Source organism: Lolium perenne, chromosome 6 (assembly GCF_019359855.2).
Source record: "Lolium perenne isolate Kyuss_39 chromosome 6, Kyuss_2.0, whole genome shotgun sequence".
Taxonomy (NCBI): domain Eukaryota; kingdom Viridiplantae; phylum Streptophyta; class Magnoliopsida; order Poales; family Poaceae; genus Lolium; species Lolium perenne.
In genome coordinates, this window is record NC_067249.2 from 273,410,379 (window position 1) to 273,437,391 (window position 27,013).

General features: G+C 47.2%; 1 protein-coding gene across 2 annotated transcripts in view; it reads right to left on the reverse strand.

The window, feature by feature from the left end:
• The window catches only part of LOC127326849 (uncharacterized), a 152,928-nt gene extending 127,822 nt beyond the window's left edge, over window positions 1-25,106 (reverse strand). Inside the window, exons 1-3 of one of the 2 annotated variants that reach the window (XR_011746288.1) lie at window positions 24,929-25,106; window positions 24,067-24,440; window positions 23,434-23,934 (exon numbers count right to left, since the gene is read on the reverse strand). Coding sequence is in view for 1 of the 2 variants with exons in the window: in XM_051353631.2 (XP_051209591.1) it covers window positions 23,524-23,934; window positions 24,067-24,321 (666 nt within the window). In the remaining variant the exon portion in view is untranslated. Of the gene's footprint in view, window positions 1-23,273; window positions 23,935-24,066; window positions 24,441-24,928 lie in introns of those variants that run through there. The other variant, XM_051353631.2, reaches the window with a different exon arrangement.
• Window positions 25,107-27,013: the final 1,907 nt, after the last annotated feature.

The window sequence follows — 27,013 nt, forward strand, 5'->3', positions numbered from 1 at the left end:
TTCCAGCTACACATGCACTGCATACACGATCTTTCTCAAAGGAAATGCCGGTTAGTCCAACAATGTGCTCACCCTTTAGGAGTTGTTTAAGATTTCTCATATTGACATGACCAAGGCGGCGATGCCATAGCCATCCTTCGTCATGTTTGGCCGCCATTAGACATGTGGGAAGTGATGGGCTCTCTTTCGAGAGGTCAACCACGTAAAGGTTGTTCTCCACATATCCAACAAGGACCAATTTGAGATTATCACTCCTAAAGACTTTTACGCAATAATTAGTAAAATATGAATTATAGCCGGCATCTGCAAGGTGATAAATAGAAAGCAAATTATAGCCAAGGGATTCAACAAGCATGACCGTCTCAAGGCACAAGTCCTTGGAGATTGCCACCTTGCCATACCCAAGTACCTTTCCCTTTGAATTGTCACCAAAGGTGATGCTTGACTTCTTGTTAACATCTTCTATGAATTGGTCAAGCACACCTCTTCCTCCGGTCATATGATTGGTGCATCCACTATCAAACACCCATTTTGGACCACCGGAGGAATACCCCTACAAAATCAAGTAGAGGATTTAGGAACCCATCGATTAATGGGTTCCTTTGTAATGGCAACAAGATCTTTTGGTACCCAAATTGAGTACCCTCTATAAGCATAGCCATTACGAGGGCCAACATATTTAGCATAAACATCACCATAATAATCATCAAATAAATCATAGTGATTGTTAGGTCCCGTGCGGTCACCACTAGTGGCTTTGCCCTTTGAGGCTTTGCCAACATTAGTGACCTTCTTGTTCTTCTCTTGAGCGGGTTTCTCTTTCTTGTAGTTGTTCTTCTTGTAGGGCTTGGGAGCATACCCAAGTCCATACTTTTGATTGTTTGACCTTTGCTTACTCAAAAGGTCATCCAATCCCATCTTATTCTTGGCGGTGGTGAGCTTGGCTAGTTCCTTTGTCAACCTAGCATTTTCCTTAAGAATAGTTGCTTGCTCACAAGCCGATTCATTAGGATGGTAGTTGAGACCATATTTGTTCACCAAGGATTCAAGATATATATTGGTCTCAACATGCAAAGATAGTTCCTCTTGTAAACGAACATGTTCCTCAACAAGTTTGGCATGCTCACAAGTAAATGAGGTGGAGGAACTAGCAACATTTTCAGCAATAATGGGATAATTCATTGATCCAAGAGCCTTCTTGTAGGTTTCTTGGAGTAGGTCATGGTTCTCTCCAAGTTTCTTGAGCTCATCCTTAACAAGCTTGTTAGCTTTTTCAAGGTGGTCAAGATCCCTAGTGTCGTGGATGTGACCACGGCAGGTGCTACAGGGTGTAGCACTTCGTTGATGCGGGAGCAAGAAGACATGGACAAGTGTGGAACGCGGTACACAGGACGCACGGTTTTACCCAGGTTCAGCCCCTCCGGGGAGTAAAAGGCCTACGTCCTGCTAGATCTTATTGCTCAGTGGGGAATTACAATGGGGGGCTCAGTCGGCGGCTACGCCAAGAGCTATGAGCGGAGATTGGATCTCAGATGGTGTGTCTTCTAGGGTTTAGCTCGGGGGTTTATATGGACACCCCCGACCTAGGGTTACATGGAGATAAGTTCGAATCATATAAGTTGCTAATGATCCGGGATTCGTTGCTCTTCATCCAAGTAATCTCCGTCTCCAGTCGCCTGGGCCTCCCGTCCAGCCGGCCCATCTGAAGACTCCAGCCCAGTCGCCCGATGGCCCGGGGGGTCCTGTCACCCAGTCGCACTAGGGACCCGGGGGCCCGGTTGCTCGGGGCGACTGGAACTCTTCCTGAGCCCCACTCTCCATGACGAGTGAGACTAGCAACATACCCCCTAGGGCACATCCCCATCAGTAGTCCCCGAGCGCGGTGATGATGAAGCAAGGGCTTGAGGCAGAACTTGGAAAGGTCTGGCGATGGGTCGAAGCGAGTCGTCGCCGGGCTCCTGAAAAACAAGATTAAGTCTGGGGCTCCAGTCGTTAGTCGCCATGGCACAATCGGGCGTTAGCCAGTCGGCGTATGACAGTCGGCGTCGGCCAGTCGTCGCGTGCCAGTCGGCGTCTGTCACCCTGGGGGGACACGTGGAGGACCCAACGGCTAGATTCACGTTGACCGAGGCACGAGCCGTTACGGCGCAGTTGACCGTTGGGCTTGACAAGACTGCTAACGGCTAGTTAACGGCCGCGCAGTTCAAACCGGCGCAAATCTCGGCCGTTGATCTGCGGGCGGCGATTTCGGAGCGGTATTGAATGGTGGATCTTGTTCCTCAAACCGGGCGAGTGCGGAGGTATAAAGGGGGGGGAGCCCGAGGGCTAGGGCTTCTCATTCCGCCGTATTTCTCCCTTCTTCACTCCTTCATCCCCTTCTGCTCTCCTCCGGTATTCGAGCTCGAAGCGCATCAATGGCAGCCAAGGGATGGACCAAGTCCAAGGTTACTAAGGAGTCTCTTCTCCCGTACATCTCCGCGGGAATCATTCCCGAATTCAGGCACGAGCGGTGGAGGGTTCCGGCGACGAACGAGACGGAGCCGCGGCCACGGCCGGGGGAGTTCGTGATCTTCACGAGCTTTCTCGACCGCGGCTTTGCGCTCCCCTCCTCCGACTTCCTGCGCCAACTCCTGGCGTTCTACGACATCAAGATCTCCGATCTCGGGCCGCACAGCGTCCAGCAGATCGCCCTGTTTGTGGCGTTGTGCGAGTGCTACCTGGGCTGCCCGCCCTACTTCCCTCTTTGGGTGACCATCTTCCATGGGCGGGCGACTCGGATGAGCAAGAGCGACCACTCGCTCATCCCCAACGGCGGGATCACGTTCCAAGTGAAGTCCGGCGAATCCTTCATTAACATGGCGCTCCCGAAGAAGGCGCAAGCGCAATGGCGCAGATTTTGGTTCTACGCCACAGAGTAGACCCGACCGGGGGAGGTCCACATTCCCCAATACTCGCCCAAGCCGAGTGTCCCCCGGCGCCTCAATGTGCGGTCGCTGCCGCGCGACCAGGAAGAGGTGGTGAAGACGATGCGGTCGTCGATCCAGGCATTGAAGAGCGTAGGGCTGACAGCCGCCAACATGTACAACTGTTGGCTCGCCCGGCGCCTGATTCCCCTGCGAAGCCAGGGCCACTACATGTGGGAATACCGAGGGCAGAACGACTGCACTCGCTCTACGGCGGTTGAGTGGAGCGAGGACGAGTACCGGAAGGCACTTGCCAAAATCACCACGGCTACATTCACCTCCCTCGACGCCGGGCTGCAGCCCTTCTCCGAAGACAGGCCGGCGCCCAAGGTACGTGGTGACTTCGCCCTTCTGTTCATTGGATTGGCGTAATCGGCGGAATCGTAACGTTGTTGTGTTGACGATGATGCAGAGGTGGCAGAAGATCGCCAATCATCTCCCCCCACTCGCCGGGGAGGAGCCCCCGGAGATGACCGAAGGCGAGGAGGTCGACGAGGACGAGGAGGAGGACGATGGAGACCGCACGGAATCGGACTCGGAGGCGCAGGATTTCATCCGACGCCCTCGTACCTCGAAGAGGGGAGCGACCTCCTCGTCGCAGAGCCCTCCAGAGGAAGGCGCAGCAGAGGAGGAGGAAGAAACGACTTCGCCTCCAAAGGGGAAGGGACCCGCCAAAGAGCCCGACGAACGGCGGCCCAAGCGCCTGCGCCAAACCATCTTGGAAGGCGCGACAGAGCTCCGGCGGCCCCTCCAGGCTGCACTCGACGCCGGCGCACGAGTCGGTCCTGGCGTGAAGACGCTTCCAACGGTGAAGTAAGCATCGCGCATACCCTCTGATTTGGTTGTTGCTTGGCTGGAGATTTTGGAGATTTAACTGTTACTCCTTGCAGGGCCAGGACGAAGGTCTTGCAGAAGCCCGGCGCCGCGCGAGGGGTGGCGGCGACAAGAGCGGCCGAGGCGAAGAAGGCCGCCGAGGCGAAGAAGGCCGCCGAAGCAAAGAAAATGACGGCCGACCCCGCGGACATGGTGTCCGCGACCGAGAAGGGCCCGGAGGGCGAGCACCCAGTCGCTCCCCCTTCCGGTGAGAAGGAGCCAGTCGTCGCGAAGGAGGGCTACTCGTCGGCGGCGCCGCCGAGGGAGCGGCGAACGAAGGCGGCGCGGGATTTCGTTTGTCACGATGATCCGCTCGCGCAACAGGGGGGAGCCCCGTCGACGGAGGCGGTGGTACATGCTTCTGTTCCCGAAGAAGGCGGCGAGTTGCGCGCTTCTCGCCGAGCGCCACTCGCGTCCTCGTCGTTTGCCGAGATCCACAGGGCTCTTGGCGAAGTTCATGAGGTGAATGCTGTTCTTCAGATAATGTGGTCCCCCCAGTCCCCGAGGGTCGACTTGGGCTGAAGGGGCGAGTCGAGTCTCCCAGCTTTCGGTGACCGGACGACTAACATTGTTGATGTGGGTGTCTTTTCAGGCGGAGGTGAAGCGCCTAACGGCCTCGGTAGAGGAGGCTGCGAAGAAGAACCGACAGTTGATCGCCATCGGTAGTAAGTATCCGCCCCGCATGTCCTTGAATGTTGCATTGTTCGCTGTGTTGAGTCTCACAGTTGTTTCCTTGTAGCAGAGGCGCGTGAGAAGGCGCTTGCCGAAGCGCGTGCTGGTTATGTGAAGGAGTCGCTGTACCGAGAAGCCGACTTCCGGGCGACGGAAGGAGAGGCCGCGGCGAAGCGGGCGAAGGCTGAGGTTGCCGACCTTACCAAGGTCTTTGAAGGAAAGAGCAAGGAGCTCGAGGACGTCATCGCTGAGCACCAAGTCCAACTGGTCGCGGCGCTGAAGGAGAGGGACGTGGCTCGCACGGCGACCACGACTGTGACGAAGCAGCTGGCGGCGCTGGAGAAGAAGCACGCCGAGGAAGTTGCCACGAGGGAGGCGTCTGAGTCGACCCTTCTGGCTGTACAGAAGGAGAAGACCAACTTCGAGGCCTTCGTTCGTGAGATGTCGCGGCAACTCCTCGGTAAGAGTCCGAATTTTGTCCGTTTTGGCGTTGTTCTTTGCAGTCGCCGGTCCTAGCGTGGCGAGTCCTCCAAGGGGCCAGTCCCCTAGCGCGTTGGGTCCGCTTGGGGGGCCAGTCCCCGAGCGTGGCGAGTCCGCTAGGGGGGCCAGTCCCCGAGCGTGGCGAGTCCGCTAGGGGGGCCAGTCCCCGAGCGTGGCGAGTCCGCTTGGGGCCAGTCCCCGAGCGTGGCGAGTTCGCTTGGGGGCCAGTCCCCGAGCGCGGTGAGTCCTCTTTCGCGAGTGCTGACTTTGTTCTATTTTGCTTTGTCTTGCAGGGACGTGTGACTTCGTGGAGTTGGCGACCCCTCGCGAGTGCTTGGAGACCACGACCACGCGCATTATCCAGTGCGCGGGGGACATACTGGCGGCGGTCCAGTACCTGAGCCCGCGGGAGCAGATTCCTCGTGATGTTGCGTCGGTCTTCAAGGCCATCACCGACGTTCCAGCGGTGGTCAACTGGCTGCGCCGCTCGGCGTGCCGGGTGGGCATCACCATGGCTCTGAGCATGGTGCTTGCCCACTACTCTGAGGGCTTTGACGTGGAGGAGGTAACAGTGGGCTTTCCGTCCGAAACCGGTGACTTTGACGTCGCGGAGGTGCTGCGCCTTATGGAGTTAGTCCGCCCATACGCTGATCGCGTGCTGGCGACGGCGGACCTGGAGACGCACGTCACCAGCCAGACGGCTCCGGAGGATGCCGAAAAGGAGGAGGGGCCAAAGGACTTCCCCGCCGAGCGTCTGTTCCATGCCACCGCCAACAACACCTTGTCGTCATATCCGGTCGTCAGGTACACGCCGAAGTTTCTTCATGGAGAAGATGGCGCCGAGCCGGTGGTTGATCCTGAGGCTGGCGCCTCCAAGTAGGGTAGCTGAAGTTGAATGCGGGGGGAAATGCCCCCCTTGAATCTGTAATGAAACATTTCGTCCCCGCGAGTCTGTGGATGCGACTCGTGGGTCTTTTGGTTAGTGACAGGGTTCTATATGGAGCTTGTTTACCTTGTTCGAAGAATGCAAGTTTGAATATGCCTTGCTTTGTTTGTGCGTTTGTTCCATAATGGGCCTACTCGCCGTGGCCCGAGTGTCCAGTTGCTGCGCTGCCCCGATGAAGGCTATCACATGACTGTTTTCCTGTTCGAGCTGGGCGTCCCCAGTCGCAGTACGTAGTCGTATAGTGCGAATAGCTGCCTCAAGGGAGGGGGGTTTTGGCCTGTGTTGACGCTGTATATTATAGCGTGCCGCTCGTCATGACCCGTGGGGCCAGTCGCGTAGCGACTCCAAAGGAGGTTCCTGTTTTGGCGTTTTTCCTGATCGAGCCGCGGGTCCGTTTTGCGGAGTCCCTGGTCGTGGTACTTAGCCGTTTCAAGTCACCGTCCTGAGGTAGAGGAGGGCGATTGTATGCTGTATAGCGTAGCATTGTACGGTTGCTAGGGCCCGGAGGGCTGGTCGAGCGAGCGACCCTGCTGTAGGATCCAGTCGCTGTTTTCGCTTGACGGCGTAAGGAGCGGGGAGCGGGCCAGTCCTGGTATTGCGACTAGCTTGCCTGCCGCGTCCTTGTTAGCTGAGCTACTTAGCTGATCGTGGATTGCTCTACCAGCAGCAGCAAGCGAAAGTCTCCCGGTTCCTGAGCTGTGCAGCTTGGCGACTAGCCCGTATCGGCGACTTGGGAGTTCACATAGTTCATCCAGTAAATCAACCCAAACCAAACCAAAACCAAACCAAACCAACCTATAGATCATGGTGACCTAAGGCAAGACCATCCAGGAGCTAGGAGGTGAAGGGCTGTTGATCAAATCAACAATCCAGAAGCACTGCATCAACACAAAGTAACCATCTAGGAGCTGGAACAAGGTATAAATCATACCTGGATTGATCTCATGATCAAATCCATCATAAGCATGCTCATACACACACTTGGTGTGGAGCAGATGCTCCACAGGGTATGTCAAGTGATGCTAGGAAGGAAGAGGCCAGACCAAGAGCTAGTGATCTAGATACTGGATATGCAAAAGTAAAGCAAGTACTAGCCATCCAAGATTCCAGAACCACTAGAACAGTGGCCAACTAGTTACCTAGCACCATGTGGTGTATTAAACCATCAGTAAAACCCAGTTTCATCAAAGGATCTACAGGGAATTCATAGAGATGATTCCGAACTGTGGATATTATTATTCTTTTTCATAAAACCTACCAGATAGCCAAATTAGATGCAACCAAGTTCAGTAGTAAGTTACTGAGGTCACAACACAAGTCCAACAAGCAAACTAGCCACACAGGCAAGTTTGTCTTCATAACCAAGATGGTTCAGACAATTGAATTCATTCCAAAGTATAATGGAATTCACATAAGCAACTGTTAAATCAAATGAATCATTACCAACACATGGTTCATCAAGTGTAACTGACAGAAATCAACATCAGACAACAGCATGACATGCACAGGAGGTTTACTGAAGCAAATGCTTCAGTAAAGCACACCAGACTACCAAAACCAGACAACAGCATGACATGCACAGGAGGTTTACTGAAGCAAATGCTTCAGTAAAGCACACCAGGCTACCAAAACTATTTTACCAAGTGAATACTGCAAGCAATAGTAGCTTAACCATTCACAGGATATGCACTAGAGCCACTGGTAAAGTACCAGTAGCATCACAAGGCACTTATATAGATGATCACACACCAGTAGGCATCACAAGTGAACCAATTGGCAACCAGCAAAGGCTGGGAGGCTTAGCCAATGGCTAGAGCATCAGCCAAGTAATTATAGAGCCTAGCTATAGGATCACAAGGCAACCAAAAGCAGCACAGGCTCCAGAAGGAACCACATGAGCAGTTTAACCTATCAAGCAATGATATACATGAATCATAGCATGCCAGTACAAGTAATTGGTGTGTATAGGAACACCAGTGCATTGCAAAGCAATAGGAACAAGTAATACACATAGCAGCAGTAGCAATGGAGCAGCACAGCAGCAGCACATGCATGGCCAGTGGCCAGTAATGGCAATTCTGGCCAGAGTAAGACAGATAGGAAGGAGTGGATGCAAGGGCTTCAGGAGAAGCATTCTTGTATGATCCCAGGATCATCAGGAAGCAATGAAGAGAAGAGATGAACAACCAAACAATGGAGGCGTACTGAGAGGTGACCAAAGATGGAGGAGAAGGGGGAACTTACTTGCGCCTGGAAGCAGAAGCCACGGCATGGCGAGGTAGTGCTCGCGCGGCCACAGCAGCTACGAATCCAGGGTAGGCACCGGTGTTACGTCGACGAACTAATCCCCACTGGAAGCAAAGCAACCAGGGGAGGATGGCACATGCGATGCCACAGCATCAGCCACGCCAGGTCAGTCCCAGGTACACGAGAGCATCGATGGCGGCGGCTGCATCTCGCCGGAGACACCAAATCGTCGGAGGCTATTCGTCTCCAGATCTAGCACGGATGCGATCTGGAGCAGGAGGAAGCGAACGACGAATCCACTCGGATAGATCGACGGAGCGTCACAAGGGGAGTTGAACGCGACCGGTGGCGAGGCTAGGGACGGCCGGAGTGAGCCGGAGCGTGGCGGCGAACTTGGCGGCGACGCCATCGCCACGGGAATCGCCAGAGCCTAGGTTTAGGGTTAGAACGAGTGAGAGAGAGAGTGTGGGCCGACTCGGTCGGTTCGGACCGAACCAGTCTGGCTCAACCCTAATGGGCTGACTAGTGGGCCCAGGGGGTATTTTATTCATTTCCATTAGGTTTTAAACCAATTCAAATTTAAATACAAATCCTCCACTTTAAAAATTGCAAATAAATCCTAAACAACTCCAAAAATTAAAGAAAAAATGTGAATAACTCATAGAAAATATTCCTTAACCAAAATAAAATATAAGATACAATGAACAATGAGAATTTAATTTAAAGAATTTTTGAATGGAATTTTAAATTGGAAATTAAGATTTGAAATTTTCCTTGGATATAAAAATCAAGGAAAATTCCAAATGACTTAAATATTTTCTAAATCCAATATTTCCAAAAAGGAGAAAAATTCTATTATTCTAAATCCTTTTCATTTAAGGTAAATATTTTCCAAAGGAAAATTCTCTTAATCCTAAATCTTTTCTTTTAAAAGAAAACCATATAATATTAATCTTAAGAGATTATAAATTACTGCCTAAGGCATAAATATTCAAATCAAACTTTAATCATCCAAATCTTAATAAGTACTCCGGGGAAAGGGATTCAACATAAAATAATTCACTCATGCATACATCATTTGGATTTTATAACATTGTCCTTATCGAACAATGATGCTTCTTTTCAGAACCCGAGGTCCAGGTTCCATCCAAACCTTCGAACTGCACTATCTCACAGTCACCAGGCAAGTTCATCCTTGCTCATGTTGTATTGATTATTTTCTATCAATTTACTCGCAAAGCAATATACTTATCACTCCTGCATTGAAATTAAAATGTTACTTTTCCAATTATGAATATGACTATGTGGTGGGCAATGGAACCATGGTATGTGTTGATGGTGGAGGTTCCATTGCAAGGGTTCTACTCATCTAGGACTAATCACCAATGCCGTCTAGTGATTCTAGCGTCGTACATATCGCGTTAACCATGAGATCTATAATGGCTCTGGGGAAGTCAGCTGTATCTTTTTCCTCTCGCATATCAACGGATCAGTGATAAGGGTTGCCTGTATCAGTCTATCTATTGGTAAAGGTGATGACATTGGTCCGGAATAGTCTACCAATAGGTATAGGAGAGGGCAGACTTGTTAAAGGTCTATGATGGATTGTAAGGGTTGTCCGGGTTAGTCTATCTATAGTGTATAGGACAGGGCATGTGAATTGTTCGGAATAGTCTACCGTAATGGTAAAGGTGAGAACAAATGCCTAGGTCAGTCTACCTATAGATAAAGGACAGGACAGACTTACAAAAGGGTGGGTATGCAGGGTCGCGGAGAAGGCAGTGATTGGCTTGGTTCTTATACTGGGCCTCACACCAAGGAAGTGTGGACGGGAAAGTACGCCCGGTTGGCAACAATGATAAGTTCTCTTATGGGAAAAGTAATGCACCTCTGCAGAGTGTATCAAATTGTGGCTTTTCACTCCCAGTTCCGGGAAGGGAACTACGAACGCGGCAGGAAAGGAACTCCGTGAAGTTCTGGTCAACCTGTGAAGACTGGCGGGCATAGTTTTCAAAATAAAATAAACCTTTTGAAGAAATGTTTGCGAAACATGCATTGACCTGAGATTTTCTGATCAATGGTCGTAGCTAGTGCATCAAACACCTTTTCTCTTTTGAACTTGCTGAGTACCTCTATACTCACTTTCTTTCGACACCCTTGCTAGACTGTGATCATGAAGAGGAGGCCTGCACCGGAGCACCAGAAGGGGACTATGAGTTGGTCTACGAAGAGCCCGACCTTTCAGGAGGAGTTGAAGGCGTGGATTATGGGATAGTCTACGGAGTTGACAACACCGAGGCGGAGGAATAGAGTCTTACCCTAGACATCTCAGAGCCGAGCAGCGTAGTGGCTTACCTAAATAAGTTGCTGAGCTCGTTATGTCTACTTAGTTTGAGTTGTAATGCTACTTAAGTAATATCGTAGGGTGTTCTCATCGGACCTGTGAGAATACCAACTTGTTAAGACCATGTTTGTAATATAATCTGGAGTGTTATGACCTGCAATGTTTCTGTTGTACCACTCTGAGGGATGTGATATTTGTGAAGAAGTCCCTTCATGAATGTCATATCAACGACTTGTATACTACAACATGCAGTGGTATGCCGGGTCACCGCAGCTGGTATCAGAGCAAATGTTGCGACCTTAGGTTGGAAAAACCTAGTAAAGGGAAAAACCTGTAGGAGTCAAGTAGGAATAGTAAAGAATTCTCTAGAAATATGATGTTTATTCACTTGAGGATAACATAATCATATCTTTTAGTGCGATAATTCTTTATTATAACTATTATGATGCATCATCACTACTAATATTTTACTCATGTATACAGCCGGAATGGTGTACACTTTTCCAAAGAGGACGTTAAGGAAGACTGACGGCTGGCTTGGCGATTATGAAGGAAGTCTTACAGATCTCCTGCGAGGGATGCTGAAAGATCTTGGTTGCGAAACCAAGATTCCCGTCATAAAATACATCTACTACAAGGATGATGTAGTAGCCAAGTGCAGAGTTGCAGTACAACTACCCAGAACACTGGAGATGAGTATCATTATGCCATATGGAGAAGCCAAAACACTCACAACGGCGTATCACATGGCCATCTTTAAGGCAATTCTCGAACTCAGGGAACACAAAACCTTAGATTTCCTGTGTTCAGAGTATTCTCATGTGCCTCATGTCGAGGAAGATGATGATCCTTCTCTGAATCATCTACTTATGGCACATAAACATCCTGAAGTAGCAGCACAACACATGGACAGCTGCAAGTCCTTGTTGACTACGTTGTACCTACTTCACATGAAGATGGTGGAGGAAGTCACACATATGCTTTCTGAGTTCACGGACCCTGACAAAGTCCAGGCTCGAATGCACAATCTTAGGAACCAGCCCCAGTATACAACACCTTACTTCACTTTGAACAGCTTCATAGATTTGAGTGACCAGGTGCCAAAACCAGTTCCACCTACACCCAACTTCGTTCCACATTACCCACATGTGTCAGAGTCATATGATGCATGATATATGGGAGATGGTTCGGGAATCCCAGCTAATATGGAGTCACCAATCGAGAACTCGACTGGTTGGCATTTCGGAGAACCCTTCGGGAATGAAGAGGAACCAATTCCATGTGATTCGGATGAAGAAGGAGGCGAGGTTAATCAGTATCGTACCCGACACTACGGGCAGGGTGAAAAGGATACGAACTCCATTTCGCTTGACTTGGAGATGGGGGTATCAAACACATCTCACTATGAAGTAGGTGAGAGTTCAGGAGTGAAGAAAAAGAAGAAGAAGAAGATGAGGGGGCAAGTTGATAGAAATCCTCCATGGATGGCGAATGAGGGAGGTGTGTATCCTGCTGGGGATACATACGAGTCACTGTCCAGCTATTTTGGCATGACAGATCTCTGTCTCGGCACCTCGTCTGATTCAGACTACATTCCAACTGGAAGGACCTATGTTCCGGACGGTGTTTGGAAGACCAACCGTTGTACCGGATGGACTCTAGGCATGTACATGGAGACCAACGAAGATGACGAGGAGTAGTGTTCATGAGAGGAATAATGTAACATACATGGTATTGTACTAAGACATATTTTAAATTCCTGTTGTGGCTTGGGCTTTGAGCCAAAATAAGTGGTTATATATGCCACATGTAATATATGTGTGTAATGTTATGTTATATACGTTGTATATACATAATAAATGTTTTCTTTGGATTTGCTTCTTGATTTCATTGTGTGACTAGTTCTGGGCATTGAGTTGAGCTCAGAAAACATTTGCATGGTGTAATTATGAGTATCGCTCTTTGTTACAGGACTAGGGGGATATGACGTTAGTTGAGACCGAAGATGCTCGAAGAGAGCGGGAGGCGAAGGAAAAGGAAGAAGCTGAAGCAGCAGCCAGAATGGGAGATGTACCACCACCACCACATCCTATGATGCACCCAGACTTTCAACAGTATATGAGGTCTATGGAAGAGGGCTCGCATCGAGCCAAGGAAGTACCCAATCACTAAACCAACCCCAGATAGAAGTTTCAAACCCCGATTCCGACCTACCGGTAACCAAAATAACCGTGGAGGTCCGAATCCGAACACAAAATCCCAGATAATTTGCAACAACTGTGGGCAGAGGGGACACATCATGAGAGAGTGTCAGAAACCCATGATCATATGCTATGGTTGTGGGCAAGAGGGACACATGAAGCCTGAGTGCCCGAACAAGGCGTCCTGGAGTGGACAGAACTCGGGAGGAGGACGAGCTGGAGGCGGTAACAACTACAACAACCGCAACAACAACAACAACAACCACAACAACAACAACAACAACAACAACAACAACAACAACAACAACAACAACAACAACAACAACAACAACAACAACAACAACAACAACAACAACAACAACAACAACAACAACAACAACAACAACAACAACAACAACAACAACAACAACAACAACAACAACAACAACAAGAGGGGCAAGCCGTATGGAAAGCTGAATTGCACAACCTTGGAGCAAGCTGGAGAGTCGGATCAAGAAGTTCTAGGTATGCTCAGCATTCTTACTCATCCTGGCAAAGTACTATTTGATACAGGAGCAACTACTTCATTCCTTGCATGGGAGTTTGTTGAAAAATACGGGATTAGATGTTCAAAACTAGAATATCCCATAACTGTCCTATCCGCGGGGGGAACGATATTAGTAACCCATGTGAAAGAAGCACATGTCATTACCATATGTGACTGTGTGTATTTCGCGGATCTTTTCATCATTCCTATGAAGGACATCTCAACCATCCTAGGGATGGACTGGTTAACGGAGAATGGTGCAGTGATAAACTGTGGAGACAAAACAGTATCACTCCGCAATTCCATTGGAGGTTAGATAGTGTTTCAGGGAGACAAATACACTCAGTTGGAGATAGGATTGGGGTTGAATAGCTTGAAGGAAGTTAAGATCGAGGAGATTCTAGTGGTGAATGAGTTTCAGGATGTATTTCCCAAGGAACTACCGGGTATGCCACCCGATAGGGAGATTGAATTCACCATAGATCTGATTCCAGGCACCGCACCAATAGCTCAACCACCATATAAGATGGGACCGAAGGAGTTAGTGGAGCTGAAAGCTCAGATTGATGAACTAGAACAGAAAGGATTCATTCAAGAAAGTCTATCACCATGGGGAACTCTAGTTATCTTTGTTGATAAGAGAGATGGAGGCAAGATAATGTGTGGAGATTATAGGAATCTCAACAATGTAACGATCAAGAATAAGTACCCTTTACCTAGAATTCAAGACCTGTTTGATCAAGTTCAAGGAGCAGGAGTCTTCTCTAAGATAGACTTGAGGTCAGGATACCATCAGATCAAGATCAAGAAGGAAGATGTTCCGAAAACAGCTTTGTTTCGAGGTATGGACACCATGAATACTTGGTTGTACCATTTGGATTAACAAATGCACCAGCTATTTTCATGAATTTGATGAACAAGATATTCATGAAGTACTTGGACAAGTTTGTGATAGTGTTGATTGATGATATTTTGATATATTCCAAAGACAAAGAAGAACATGACAAGCATTTGAAGATAGTTTTGCAGATCTTAAGAGAACATCAGCTGTATGCTAAGTTCAGCAAATGCAACTTTTGGTTGGAAAGTGTAGAATTTCTTGGACATGTCATAACCAAAGAGGGTATAGCGGTGAATCCAAGTAAAGTTCAGTCAGTATTGGAGTGGAATTCACCCAAGAATGCTAAGGAAATAAGAGGATTCCTTGGAATGGTAGGTTATTATCGAAGATTCATTGAGGGATTTTCGAAGATTGCAGGACCAATGACCAAGTTATTAAAGAAAAACACCCCATTTGTGTGGACTGATGAGTGTGAAGCAAGTTTCCAGAAGCTCAAAGAGAAGCTAACTACAACACCAGTGTTAGCAGTCCCAGAACCCGGAAAGGATTATACGGTTTATTGTGACGCTTCCAAGAATGGACTTGGATGTGTTTTGATGCAAGACCGTAAAGTGATAGCTTATGGATCAAGACAACTGAAACCACATGAACACAACTACCCAGTACATGACTTAGAGTTGGCAGCGGTAGTCTATGCTTTGAAAAGTTGGAGACAATTTCTTTATGGATCCAAGTGTGAGCTATATACAGACCATAAAAGCCTGAAGTATTTATTTACTCAAAAGGAATTGAACATGAGACAGAAGAGATGGTTAGAGTTGATCAAGGATTATGAACTAACAATCAACTACACACCCGGCAAAGCTAATGTTGTAGCAGATGCTTTGAGTAGAAAAAGTACAGAGAACCAACCTACGGAGTGGGAAATTCCAAAGGAACTTCGGAAAGAACTAGAAGAAGCTCAAATCTTGCTCATTCAAGGTGATGTAGTAGGAAGTGTTGCAACCTTGAGAATCATGGATGAGATGTATTCTGATTTGAAGTATGAGATTATTCGGAAACAAGTAGATGATCCATTCATCCAAGAAGAAATTAGGATAGAGGAAGGAAAACCATCTGAATTCCATGTGGGAGTCTTCAATTCATTGTACTTTCAAAAGAGGATGTGTGTACCAGATGACCCGGAAGTTAAGGAAATCATACTCAAGGAAGCCCACGAGACACCTTATTCGATACATCCGGGAAGTACCAAGATGTACATGGATTTGAAAGAAATGTTCTGGTGGAATAACATGAAAAGGGAGATAGCCAAGTATGTTTCAGAATGCCACACATGTCAACGAGTAAAGGCAGAACATCAGAGTCCTGCCGGATTACTTCAACCCCCTGGATATTCTAGAATGGAAATGGGATGAAATTGGGATGGATTTTGTTACCGGTCTACCAATGACTAGTAAAAGGAAGGAAATGATATGGGTAATCGTTGATAGGCTTACCAAGAGTGCACATTTTCTAGCGGTAAATCAGAAGGATACTTCGGAAAAGCTTGTGGATATCTATGTGAAGGAGATAGTCAGCAAACATAGAGTACCAAAGAAGATCCTCTCAGATAGAGGTTCAATCTTTACATCAGCATTTTGGAAACAACTCCAAGAAGCCCTAGGATCCAAGTTGGATTTTAGCACGGTGTATCATCCACAAACCGGAGGACAGATGGAAAGAACAAATCAAATACTTGAAGACATGCTTAGAGCTTGTGCTCTAGACTTTGGAGGTTCATGGGAGGACCATTTGCCACTTGCAGAGTTTTCATACAATAACAGCCATCAAAGTAGTATTCAAATGGCACCATATGAAGCATTATATGGAAGGAAGTGTAGATCTCCAATCTGTTGGTTTGAGACAGGAGAAAATAAAGAGTTCGCACCGGATTACATCAAGGAAAGACAAGGAGTTATAGAGGTCATCAGAGATAGACTGAAAATAGCTCAGAGTCGATAGAAGAGTTATGCCGACCAGAAAAGAAGGTTGTGGGAACCCAAGGTGGGACATATGGTTTACTTAAAAGTTAGTCTGATGAAAGGACTAAAGAGGTCTAGAGTGAAGGGAAAGTTAAGTCCCTGATTTATAGGACCATTCAAGATACTCAGTCAGAACAGAGAGACAGCTTTTGAGTTAGAGTTACCAGAGAAGTTGAGCTTGATTCACAATGTATTTCATGTATCTCAACCCAGGAAGTGTTTAAAAGCACCAGATGACCCAGTTTCACATGAAGAGCTAGAGCTGCAATCAGATTTAACTTATGTTGAAAGACCAGCGAAAATACTGGAAGAACATTGGAAGAAGCTAAGGAATAGGGCAATCAAGTACTGCAAGGTACAATGGAAACATCACCCCGAGCGAGAAGCAACTTGGGAAAAGGAAGATGATCTCAGAAAATCCTACCCCGAGCTGTTCAGGTACCTCAACCATAACTTCGGGATGAAGTTTCTGTTAAGGGGGAGAGGCTGTAATATCCCAGCACATAGGACAAACGAGGGGTAGATTTAGAAATGGGATGTGCATTTCATCGCAAAATGGGGGAAATTTTTGCACTTAATTGCATAAAACCTAAGAGTGATCGAGGTTTTCTTTCTCGTTGCTATTAGGGTTAGAGCAATGTGAGTGCTATGAATTTCGACATGACCTCTTTTGAAACTAGGGTTTTCGAGAGGCATTTGATTTGGTATTTGAATTTGAATTTCCATCATATTTGAAAGAAGTAAAACAACTCAATTAAATTTATAACTTATAATTCAAATACAAAGTCACATTAATACAACACAATTCATAAATGGAATATGAATAATACAATAAGCTCATAAATAAAACCTTGAGATTTATTGATTTCACACACATAATACATTGTCATTACAGAATTCTTTATATTACAACAATTGGAATGTAAATAAAACAGAAATAAAAAAGTAAAATGGAAGATTACAACATTGAATTAATCCTATAATAAAATCTTCATAAGATCTTCTCCAAGTCTTGTCCAAATTGAAACCTGCATAAGAAACAACAAATAGAACTAGTTTGTCCAGTAACATGTGTCAATGACACTTGGTCAGTAAAAATAAGAATAAAACCATCAGATAAGCCTTGGCAGGGGGATCAAGTCTCAACCAAAGCCAAAGGAGAGGCTCAGGATCTTTTCTCAATCATGAGCATGGTGAAACAAGGGCTGGACAGCACAACAACCAGCCACACAGGTGCTGTCGACCAAGGAGAGTACCACCCTGTGCTATATATAGCACAGTAGCTTAGAGATAGGGTTGAATCCTCCAGAACAGCAAGAAGAACAGCAAGAACACACCAGTAGTGTATTCACACAGTTCATCCAGTAAATCAACCCAAACCAAACCAAACCAACCTATAGATCATGGTGACCTAAGGCAAGACCATCCAGGAGCTAGGAGGTGAAGGGCTGTTGATCAAATCAACAATCCAGAAGCACTGCATCAACACAAAGTAGCCATCTAGGAGCTGGAACAAGGTATAAATCATACCTGGATTGATCTCATGATCAAATCCATCATAAGCATGCTCATACACACACTTGGTGTGGAGCAGATGCTCCACAGGGTATGTCATCACTTGGTATAGACCAAGTGATGCTAGGAAGGAAGAGGCCAGACCAAGAGCTAGTGATCTAGATACTGGATATGCAAAAATAAAGCAAGTACTAGCCATCCAAGATACCAGAACCACTAGAACAGTGGCCAACTAGTTACCTAGCACCATTTGGTGTATTAAACCATCAGTAAAACCCAGTTTTCATCAATGGATCCACAGGGCATTCATAGAGATGATTCCCAACTATGGATATTATTATTCTTTTTCATAAAACCTACCAGATAGCCAAATTAGATGCAACCAAGTTCAGTAGTAAGTTACTGAGGTCACAACACGTCCAACAAGCAAACTAGCCACACAGGTAAGTTTGTCTTCATAACCAAGATGGTTCAGACAATTGAATTCATTCCAAAGTATAATGGAATTCACATAAGCAACTGTTAAATCAAATGAATCATTACCAACACCTGGTTCATCAAGTGTAACTGACAGAAATCAACATCAGACAACAGCATGACATGCACATGAGGTTTACTGAAGCAAATGCTTCAGTAAAGCACACCAGGCTACCAAACCTATTTTACCAAGTGAATACTACAAGCAATAGTTGCTTAACCATTCACAGGATATGCACTAGAGCCACTGGTAAAGCACCAGTAGCATCACAAGGCACTTATATAGATGATCACACACCAGTAGGCATCACAAGTGAACCAATTGGCAACCAGCAAAGGCTGGGAGGCTTAGCCAATGGCTAGAGCATCAGCCAAGTAATTATAGAGCCTAGCTATAGGATCACAAGGCAACCAAGAGCAGCACAGGCTCCAGAAGGAACCACAGGAGCAGTTTAACCTATCAAGCAATGATATACGTGAATCATAGCATGCCCGTACAAGTAATTGGTGTGTACAGGGACACCAGTGCATTGCAAAGCAATAGGAACAAGTAATACACATAGCATCAGTAGCAATGGAGCAGCAGCAGTAGCAATGGAGCAGCACAGCAGCAGCACACGCATGGCTAGTGGCCAGTAATGGCAATTCTGGCCAGAGTAAGTCAGATAGGAAGGAGTGGATGCAAGGGCATCAGGAGAAGCATTCCTGTATGATCCCAGGATCATCAGGAAGCAAGGAAGAGAAGAGATGAACATCCAAACAATGGAGGCGTACTGAGAGGTGACCAGAGATGGAGGAGAAGGGGGAACTTACTTGCGCCTGGAAGCAGAAACCACGGCATGGCGAGGCAGTGCTCGCGCGGCCGCAGCAGCTACGAATCCAGATTAGGCGCCGGCGTTACGCTGACGAACTAATCCCCACCGCAAGCACAACAACTTGGGACGACGGCACAGGCGATGCCACAGCATCACCCGCGCCAGGTCAGTCCCAGGTACGCCAGGGGAGTTGAACGCGATCGGTGGCGAGGCTAGGGACGGCCGGAGTGAGCCGGAGCGTGGCGGCGATGCCATTGCCGCTGGAATCGCCAGAGCCTAGGGTTAGGGTTAGAACGAGTGAGAGAGAGAGAGTGTGTGGGCCGACTCGGTCGGTTCGGACCGAACCGGTCTGGTTCAACCCTAATGGGCTGACCAGTGGGCCCAGGGGGGTATTTTAGTCATTTCCATTAGGTTTTAAACCAATTTAAATTTAAATTCAAATCCTTCACTTTAAAAATTGCAAATAAATCCTAAACAACTCCAAAAATTCAAGAAAAATGTGAATAACTCATAGAAAATATTCCTTAACCAAAATAAAATATAAGATGCAATGAACAATGAGAATTTAATTTAAAGAATTTTTGAATGGAATTTTAAATTGGAAATTAAGATTTGAAATTTTCCTTGGATATAAAAATCAAGGAAAATTCCAAATGACTTAAATATTTTCTAAATCCAATATTTCCAAAAAGGAGAAAAATTCTATTATTCTAAATCCTTTTCATTTAAGGTAAATATTTTCCAAAGGAAAATTCTATTAATCCTAAATCTTTTCTTTTAAAAGAAAACCATATAATATTAATCTTAAGAGATTATAAATTACTGCCTAAGGCATAAATATTCAAATCAAACTTTAATCATCCAAATCTTAATAAGTACTCCGGGGAAAGGGATTCAACATAAAATAATTCACTCATGCATACATCATTTGGATTTTATAACATTGTCCTTATCGGACAATGATGCTTCTTTTCAGAACCCGAGGTCCAGGTTCCATCCAAACCTTCGAACTGCACTATCTCGCAGTCACCAGGCAAGTTCATCCTTGCTCATGTTGTATTGATTATTTTCTATCAATTTACTCGCAAAGCAATATACTTATCACTCCTGCATTGAAAATAAAATGTTACTTTTCCATTTATGAATATGACTATGTGGTGGGCAATGGAACCATGGTATGTGTTGATGGTGGAGGTTCCATTGCAAGGGTTCTACTCATCTAGGGCTAATCACCAATGCCGTCTAGTGATTCTAGCGCCATACATATCGCGTTAACCATGAGATCTATAATGGCTCTAGACAAGTCAGCTGTATCTTTTTCCTCTCGCATATCAACGGATCAGTGATAAGGGTTGCCTGTATCAGTCTATCTATTGGTAAAGGTGAGGACATTGGTCCGGAACAGTCTACCAATAGGTATAGGAGAGAGCAGACTTGTTAAAGGTCTATGATGGATTGTAAGGGTTGTCCGGATTAGTCTATCTATAGTGTATAGGACAGGGCATGTGAATTGTTCGGAACAGTCTACCGTAATGGTAAATGTGAGAACAAATGCCTGGGTCAGTCTACTTATAGATAAAGGACATGACAGACTTACAAAAGGGTGGGTATGCGGGGTCGCGGAGAAGGCAGTGATTGGCTTGGTTCTTATACTGGACCTCACACCAAGGAAGTGTGGACGGGAAAGTACGCCCGGTTAGCAACAAGGATAAGTTCTCTTATGGGAAAAGTAACGCACCTCTGCAGAGTGTATCAAATTGTTGCTTGTCACTCCCAGTTCCGGAAAGGGAACTACGAACGCGGCAGGAAAGGAACTCCGTGAAGTTCTGGTCAACCTGTGAAGACTGACGGGCATAGTTTTCAAAATAAAATAAACCTTTTGAAGAAATATTTGCGAAACATGCATTGACCTGAGATTTTCTGATCAATGGTCGTAGCTGGTGCATCAAACACCTTTTCTCTTTTGAACTTGGTGAGTACCTCTGTACTCAATTTCTTTCGACACCCTTGCTAGACTGTGATCATGAAGAGGAGGCCTGCACCGGAGCAACAGAAGGAGACTATGAGTTAGTCTACGAAGAGCCCGACCTTTCAGGAGGAGTTGAAGGCGTGGACTATGGGATAGTCTACGGAGTTGACAACACCGAGGCGGAGGAATAGAGTCTTACCCTAGACATCTCGAAGCCGAGCAGCGTAGTGGCTTACCTAAATAAGTTGCTGAGCTCGTTATGTCTACTTAGTTTGAGTTTTAATGCTACTTAAGTAATATCGTAGGGTGTTCTCATCGGACCTGTGAGAATACCAACTTGTTAAGACCATGTTTGTAATATAATCTGGAGTGTTATGACCTGCAATGTTTTTGTTGTACCACTCTGAGGGATGTGATATTTGTGAAGAAGTCCCTTCATGAATGTCATATCAACGACTTGTATACTACAACATGCAATGGTATGCTGGGTCACCGCACATCTGCTTTTGTGCAACCCACCCATCATCCATCATCTGTGTAGCCATCAACATAACCAAATTTGGAATCACATTTCAGATCAATTAGCTCTACATAAAAAGTTACTTGTTTGCTTGCCCAACCTTCTTATTGATCAATTTTAGCAACCATCCGTTCTCCATCCTCAATTCTCACATATTCACCATTCCAATTGTCGAACGATAGCAGTGATAGCTCTTGATCTAGACCCCAAAAAATACTCTCCCCAATCCTCTCCGCCAAATTCTTCGCGGCATTCTCCTCCGTTCTCTGTAGCTCTTGTGGATCAGTATCTGAAAATTCTACATCCAACCTCACTGTTGTATCTCTCTCAATGTCTCGGACGCTGCCATCACCTAGCCTGGCCTTAGACGGAAAGAATTCAATTGTAATTGCGAAAGTAGGTGCCGGATCTCCCTTGTTTGTCAAAGGTGGGAAGCGGTAGTGAGTGAGATGTGCAGGGGGGACGAGGCCCAAGTCGAGTTAAAAAATAGCTAGAAGAGGGTGCATTACCTATTTGAACTACTGTCTCTTCCCTGGGTTACCCTCCCTTCATCTCATTCATCCCACATGCACCTCTCAATCTAGATGTCAAAATCGGCGGAGAAACAGAGCGTGAGGCCACATATCCATCCAAATTAGTGGAGAATGGGACTAGGGTTGCGAAATTACTCACCAGCGAATGCTCCGCCACCACCGAGGAAGGCATTCCACCACCGCCGAGAAGAAAATGCCGCCGCTACCGGAGGATAGGCAAAGGGCGGTGCCGGTCGAGTTGAGCACGTGCGGTTGGGCGAGACATGGCAACTAAGTGGATCCCACCTGTCGGAGCACATAACCCTCTGATCCTAACCTAATCTCAGCCTACATTAAGAGCCAACCAGTCGTTTGAACCATTTGTCGATCATGTGCTATTTCCACGCTCAAATACGCCGCACGAGAGCTATTCCAACCAACGACGTAGCTCTCTAGACTATTCCCCTCAACGACGTCGCACAAGAGATATTTACCGGATATCTAATATGTGTAGCTGCCTCTCCAAATTGCCTTTTCCATCTAAGTGGAACCTAGCCTCCCATATCTCATCATCCAATCTACATAAAATGGGATACAATTAAACTTACGCATTCCCATTTGACTGAAACTCTAGATATTGCTCTTCTTCAACGAATTTACTCTGAAACCCTAGACATTGCTACCATAGTGTGCAAAAATTAGAGAGAAAATGTGAGAGAGTCTGAACTTACTCGACGCCGTTGAGAGAAGAGGTCCAGCGATGGCTATCTGTTGGGTTATCCTTCCAGACATTGGCCAACGCCGCTGCAGCCGCCGAGAACAACGAGATGACGCGTGCGGGATGGTTCGAGCTGCCGTGGAACTCCAAGTCGTCCAGGACAAGGGCCGCGAAGCCCGGGGCCGCCTCCGATGGCTTCTTTGCCGGCGCCGCCTTCGACGACCTCTTTGCTGGTGCTACCGCGGCTGCTGCCGCCGGGATTGGGAGCCGCCATCGAGCAGGGAGGCACAACGCGCGGGTGGGCGGGAGGTGAAGTGGACGATACAAACCGCACATGTACCAGAGTTAGAGTTAGGACACGGGTCCGTTAACGGCTCCACCCATGCCACGTCACTACTGACAGTAGGACCCGCTGTCTGATTCCATGTTACCACTGCTAAACTGGTCAATTAGTGCACATTGGAACGAATTAACTTAAAACGGGTGGATTTTTGCAATTTAGTCGAATTGTGGTGGTTTTTCGAACTTGTCATCATAATGTGGTGGTCTACTCCAACCAAACGCAGCGGCGGAAATGTCCCCAAGGATGTAGGCATGTTCGTGGAGGTAGGTATCTTCTTTCGCGCTTGATGATTCCCATCAATTAATCATTCATTTACTCATCAATTTCTATTCAATTTATACTATACCTGCCAGTGGCACTGTGCGAGGCTGCACCTGAATTACAAGCCAGCAGTACAGACACGCATTGCTGTGGTGCACTTCTTCTTTTTGTTGAGGGAAGAAGACATACTTCATCTATCTATAATAGTAGCTGACATGAATTAGCGTTATGACATCGCATCCTCGCGAAAGTCTGAATCGAGTACTTGATCGAGCAGGGTCACTTGTAGATCCACTCGTCGGAGCGTGCCCCGCCGGTGGTGTCCATGTCGATGAAGATGCTGACGGCCTTGCCGATGCGTGGCCGCTCTCTAACCTTCTCGAGCGTGTTCCTGACGTGCGCGACGGCACCCCAGCAGCGGAGTGTGTTGGCGACGTCGTCGAGGCGCAGCAGGTACTCCTCCTCCGTGAGCGGGAACGACCGCTGCTCCCGGTACTTCCACATCACGTTCATCGCCAGCAGGTTCCGACCCATGAACTCCTTCCTGATGAGGGTGACGTCGTAGGAGCGGCCGTACCGCTTCCGAATGAGGGTTGCGAGGTCCAGGCCGCTGAAGCTCGCGTCGTCGTCACTGCCCACCAGGCGCTCTAGGTCCTCTCTGTTCCTTCTCGACGACGACGATGACATCCCCTGCATTCCAGCACAATCAGTTCGTCATCTCAGCATTACAAACATGTGATCGATTTACGTCCACCTGATCGAAAACAGGAACCACCTTCCACATGAAAAATAATATAATACTACTCCTACTAGAAATCAAACCTCCCCCTCCTTGTCTTCTTCATCGTCACCATCGTCGCCGTCTTTGCCGCTGCTCGATTCGCCTCCGCCGCCATCAATGACCGCTCTGACCGTAACGGCGCGTCGACGCAATGAGGAAGGCCTCCTCATCCTCGAGCCAGGATCAGAGTTGACAGCGAGCTGGCCTGAACCGTTCCTACTCCGGAGGGGAGAAGATGTGTCGTGATGAATTCGGAGCTGCAGGTTCTGGGGGTGGCTAGAGAGAACGTTCATCATCGGTCAGCAAGACTGGACAACCCCAATACGGATCGATCGATCGACCAAACGAGCCTTGCTTCACTGGTCTGCCAGGACAAGTTGAAGAAGAAAAATATTTGCCGGGTTCTTGTTTTTTCCTGTAGCAGAGAATGTGTAGTTAACTGAAATTAGCTCCAACGAAAACAGTAAAACTTAAACAAAAACTGTCCGGACAGAGCACAACTAATAAAGGAAAATCTATGACAATATTTTTTTTTGAGGGTACAAAATCTGCTGCAACGAAATAGCTAGCTAGTTTACTGAATTTAGCTTATCTGAAGAACTAAGGCCTGATGTGAACTGCTAGTACACTGGTGTAGGTACTGGAAAAACGATACGAAACAAAGGGCGAGAGGTCCCGAGTTCAATTCTCGGAATGCCCCCTTATTTTTCAATTTTTTCTCTTACTTTTGCAAATCCCGTATACTAAAATTCTCCATGGACAGAAAATGCATGGAAGAGGAGAGGATTGATTTATCAATCCAAAGAAACAATTAACCCTCTTTCGATCTGCCAATAGAATTAAGCTATGGACCCCTTCCAAAAAAATTAAGCTAGGAAGAAAACCAGTAGCGTCTGCTAGTACCTTTAGGGTGCGAGATCCCAGTCCAGCTCTTGCCCGCGGTCGATGCTCTCTCGCCCGGCCCGATGGGGGAAGAAGAAAACTGCCTCTTGAACGATGGAAGAGAGGTAGAGGAAAAGAGAGAGGTTGGCTGTTGGCCAAGAGAGTTTTTGGTAGGCTCGTGTGTGACACCAGCGAACTGAGAGCAGACGTGTGGTAGCAAGGCAAATGGGCAGGAGATCCTCACCACCACGCACATTTTCTCTTCTTTTCTATTATTTTCCTTTCTCAACGCCCAGTATTACTCCAAAAATTTTCTTTTTGTGAAAAGAACCGCCGATTTATAATCATCATCAGCTGCAGTACAACGAACACCAATAAAAATTGCAATTAGATCTTTGGATCACCTAGCGAAGACTACAAGCACTACAGCGAGTCACCATCCTAACCCCTCCATCATCGGTGCCGGGCAAAATTTATCGAAATAGAGGTTGTTGTAATATACGAATCGGACCGAAGCGAGCACGTACTGCTGAATAAAGTTGAATTTTCTCCTCGTCTATAGGCACACTCGCAATTGAAATATGTCTCCTCCAGTGTTGCTTGCCTGCTGAAAACAGAAAACCGTAACTAGCTACGTAGTACGTACTGGTACCTGTTGCTTGCACCCACTGGCAAAAATTGAAGCCACATGCTTTATCTCCTCGTAACACCGACACATGCCAGTAGACAAAAATAACCTCGTGCCTATGATAGCACCAGAATCGTGACAGAATTGGTCTCCATATGAAGCATAGTTTAACACTAAGTCATATCTGAAGTTCTACCTACTAGAAGAAGATGCGCGCTTCGCCGCGCCGCCTGGTACGGTGCACTCTCCAGACACTTTACTTTGTGACCATGTCTTTAGGAAGAACTGTAATAGACAAGACACTACAGGAATGGCCGGATACGCCGACGGCCAAACCCTACGCCGAGGGCATTTTATCGGGGCCGTCGGCGTACGGCCTCGCCGGGGCAGCGCCGGAAGACGACCGTCGGCGTGTACTTGCCGTCGGCGTAGAGGTTTCTACGCCGAGGGCAGCCGTCGGCGTCTACCTGGCCCTCGGCGTAGACACCAGTATAGGGCCTGCTCCATCCGCGCCGTCACTGCCCTCTCACGGCGTCAGGTAAGACGCCGAGGGCTACCCTCGGCATAGGGCATGGCCCCCCTATGCCGACGGCCACCCTCGGCATATAGCTTTTTTTTATTTTTTTCTTTTTTCTCTCTCTCATATTACTTTATATTATGTTTCTATTATTTATTTACTAGTATGAATTATGTAAAAAAGGTTCTATTTTTTAAGAATTCGTAGATGGCATGTATGTAGGTCCCACGGGTGACGCTCTTCGCAGACGGGTCAACCGGAGCCACTAGGCCCAACTTCTGCTATCGATACATATGTCATTAAACATTTAGGAACAATTCCATTGCTAACCCTAACTCCAACCCTAACCCTAACCGAGGCCATTCCCGCCCTAGGGTTTCCCGCTTCTGCGGGCCAACTTTCTATTTTGCGAACATTTTGGTAACCCTAAACCTCACCCGGATCCTACCCTAACCCTAACCCTAGGGGTAGATCTGCGGGGTCCCCGCCCTAGGGTTTGGCTAACCTTGCCTGTACCCGGCGTTAACGATTTCCGCATACATGGGCTAGCACTTGGTAAAATCCAGGATCTGTATGTGGAAACTCCCGCCACGGCTCAAACGGAGCCTATTTTATGGTAAAGTATGCCCAACCTATGGTTTCCATGTACATATGTCCTAAATAAAGAAAAATAAATAAAAAAGTCCACTGGTAAACCCTCGCACGGAGAAAGCTATAGGGGTAGATCTGCGGGGTCCCCGCCCTAGGGTTTTCCAAGATACAGACCACCGGAGCGTCGGAATCGCTGGAAAACTTGTGTGTGTCCACATGGCATGCACAAAAGTGATTTGAGATGGTTTTATATCCAAGGCTACCCCCAAGGTGTGTCCGGCTTCTCGGACAGGGGGTTCCTACACTTAGGCGGTTACGGATGTATAGGGGGGAACTCCCTCGGAGGTGAACTGGAGAGAAAAGTGATACA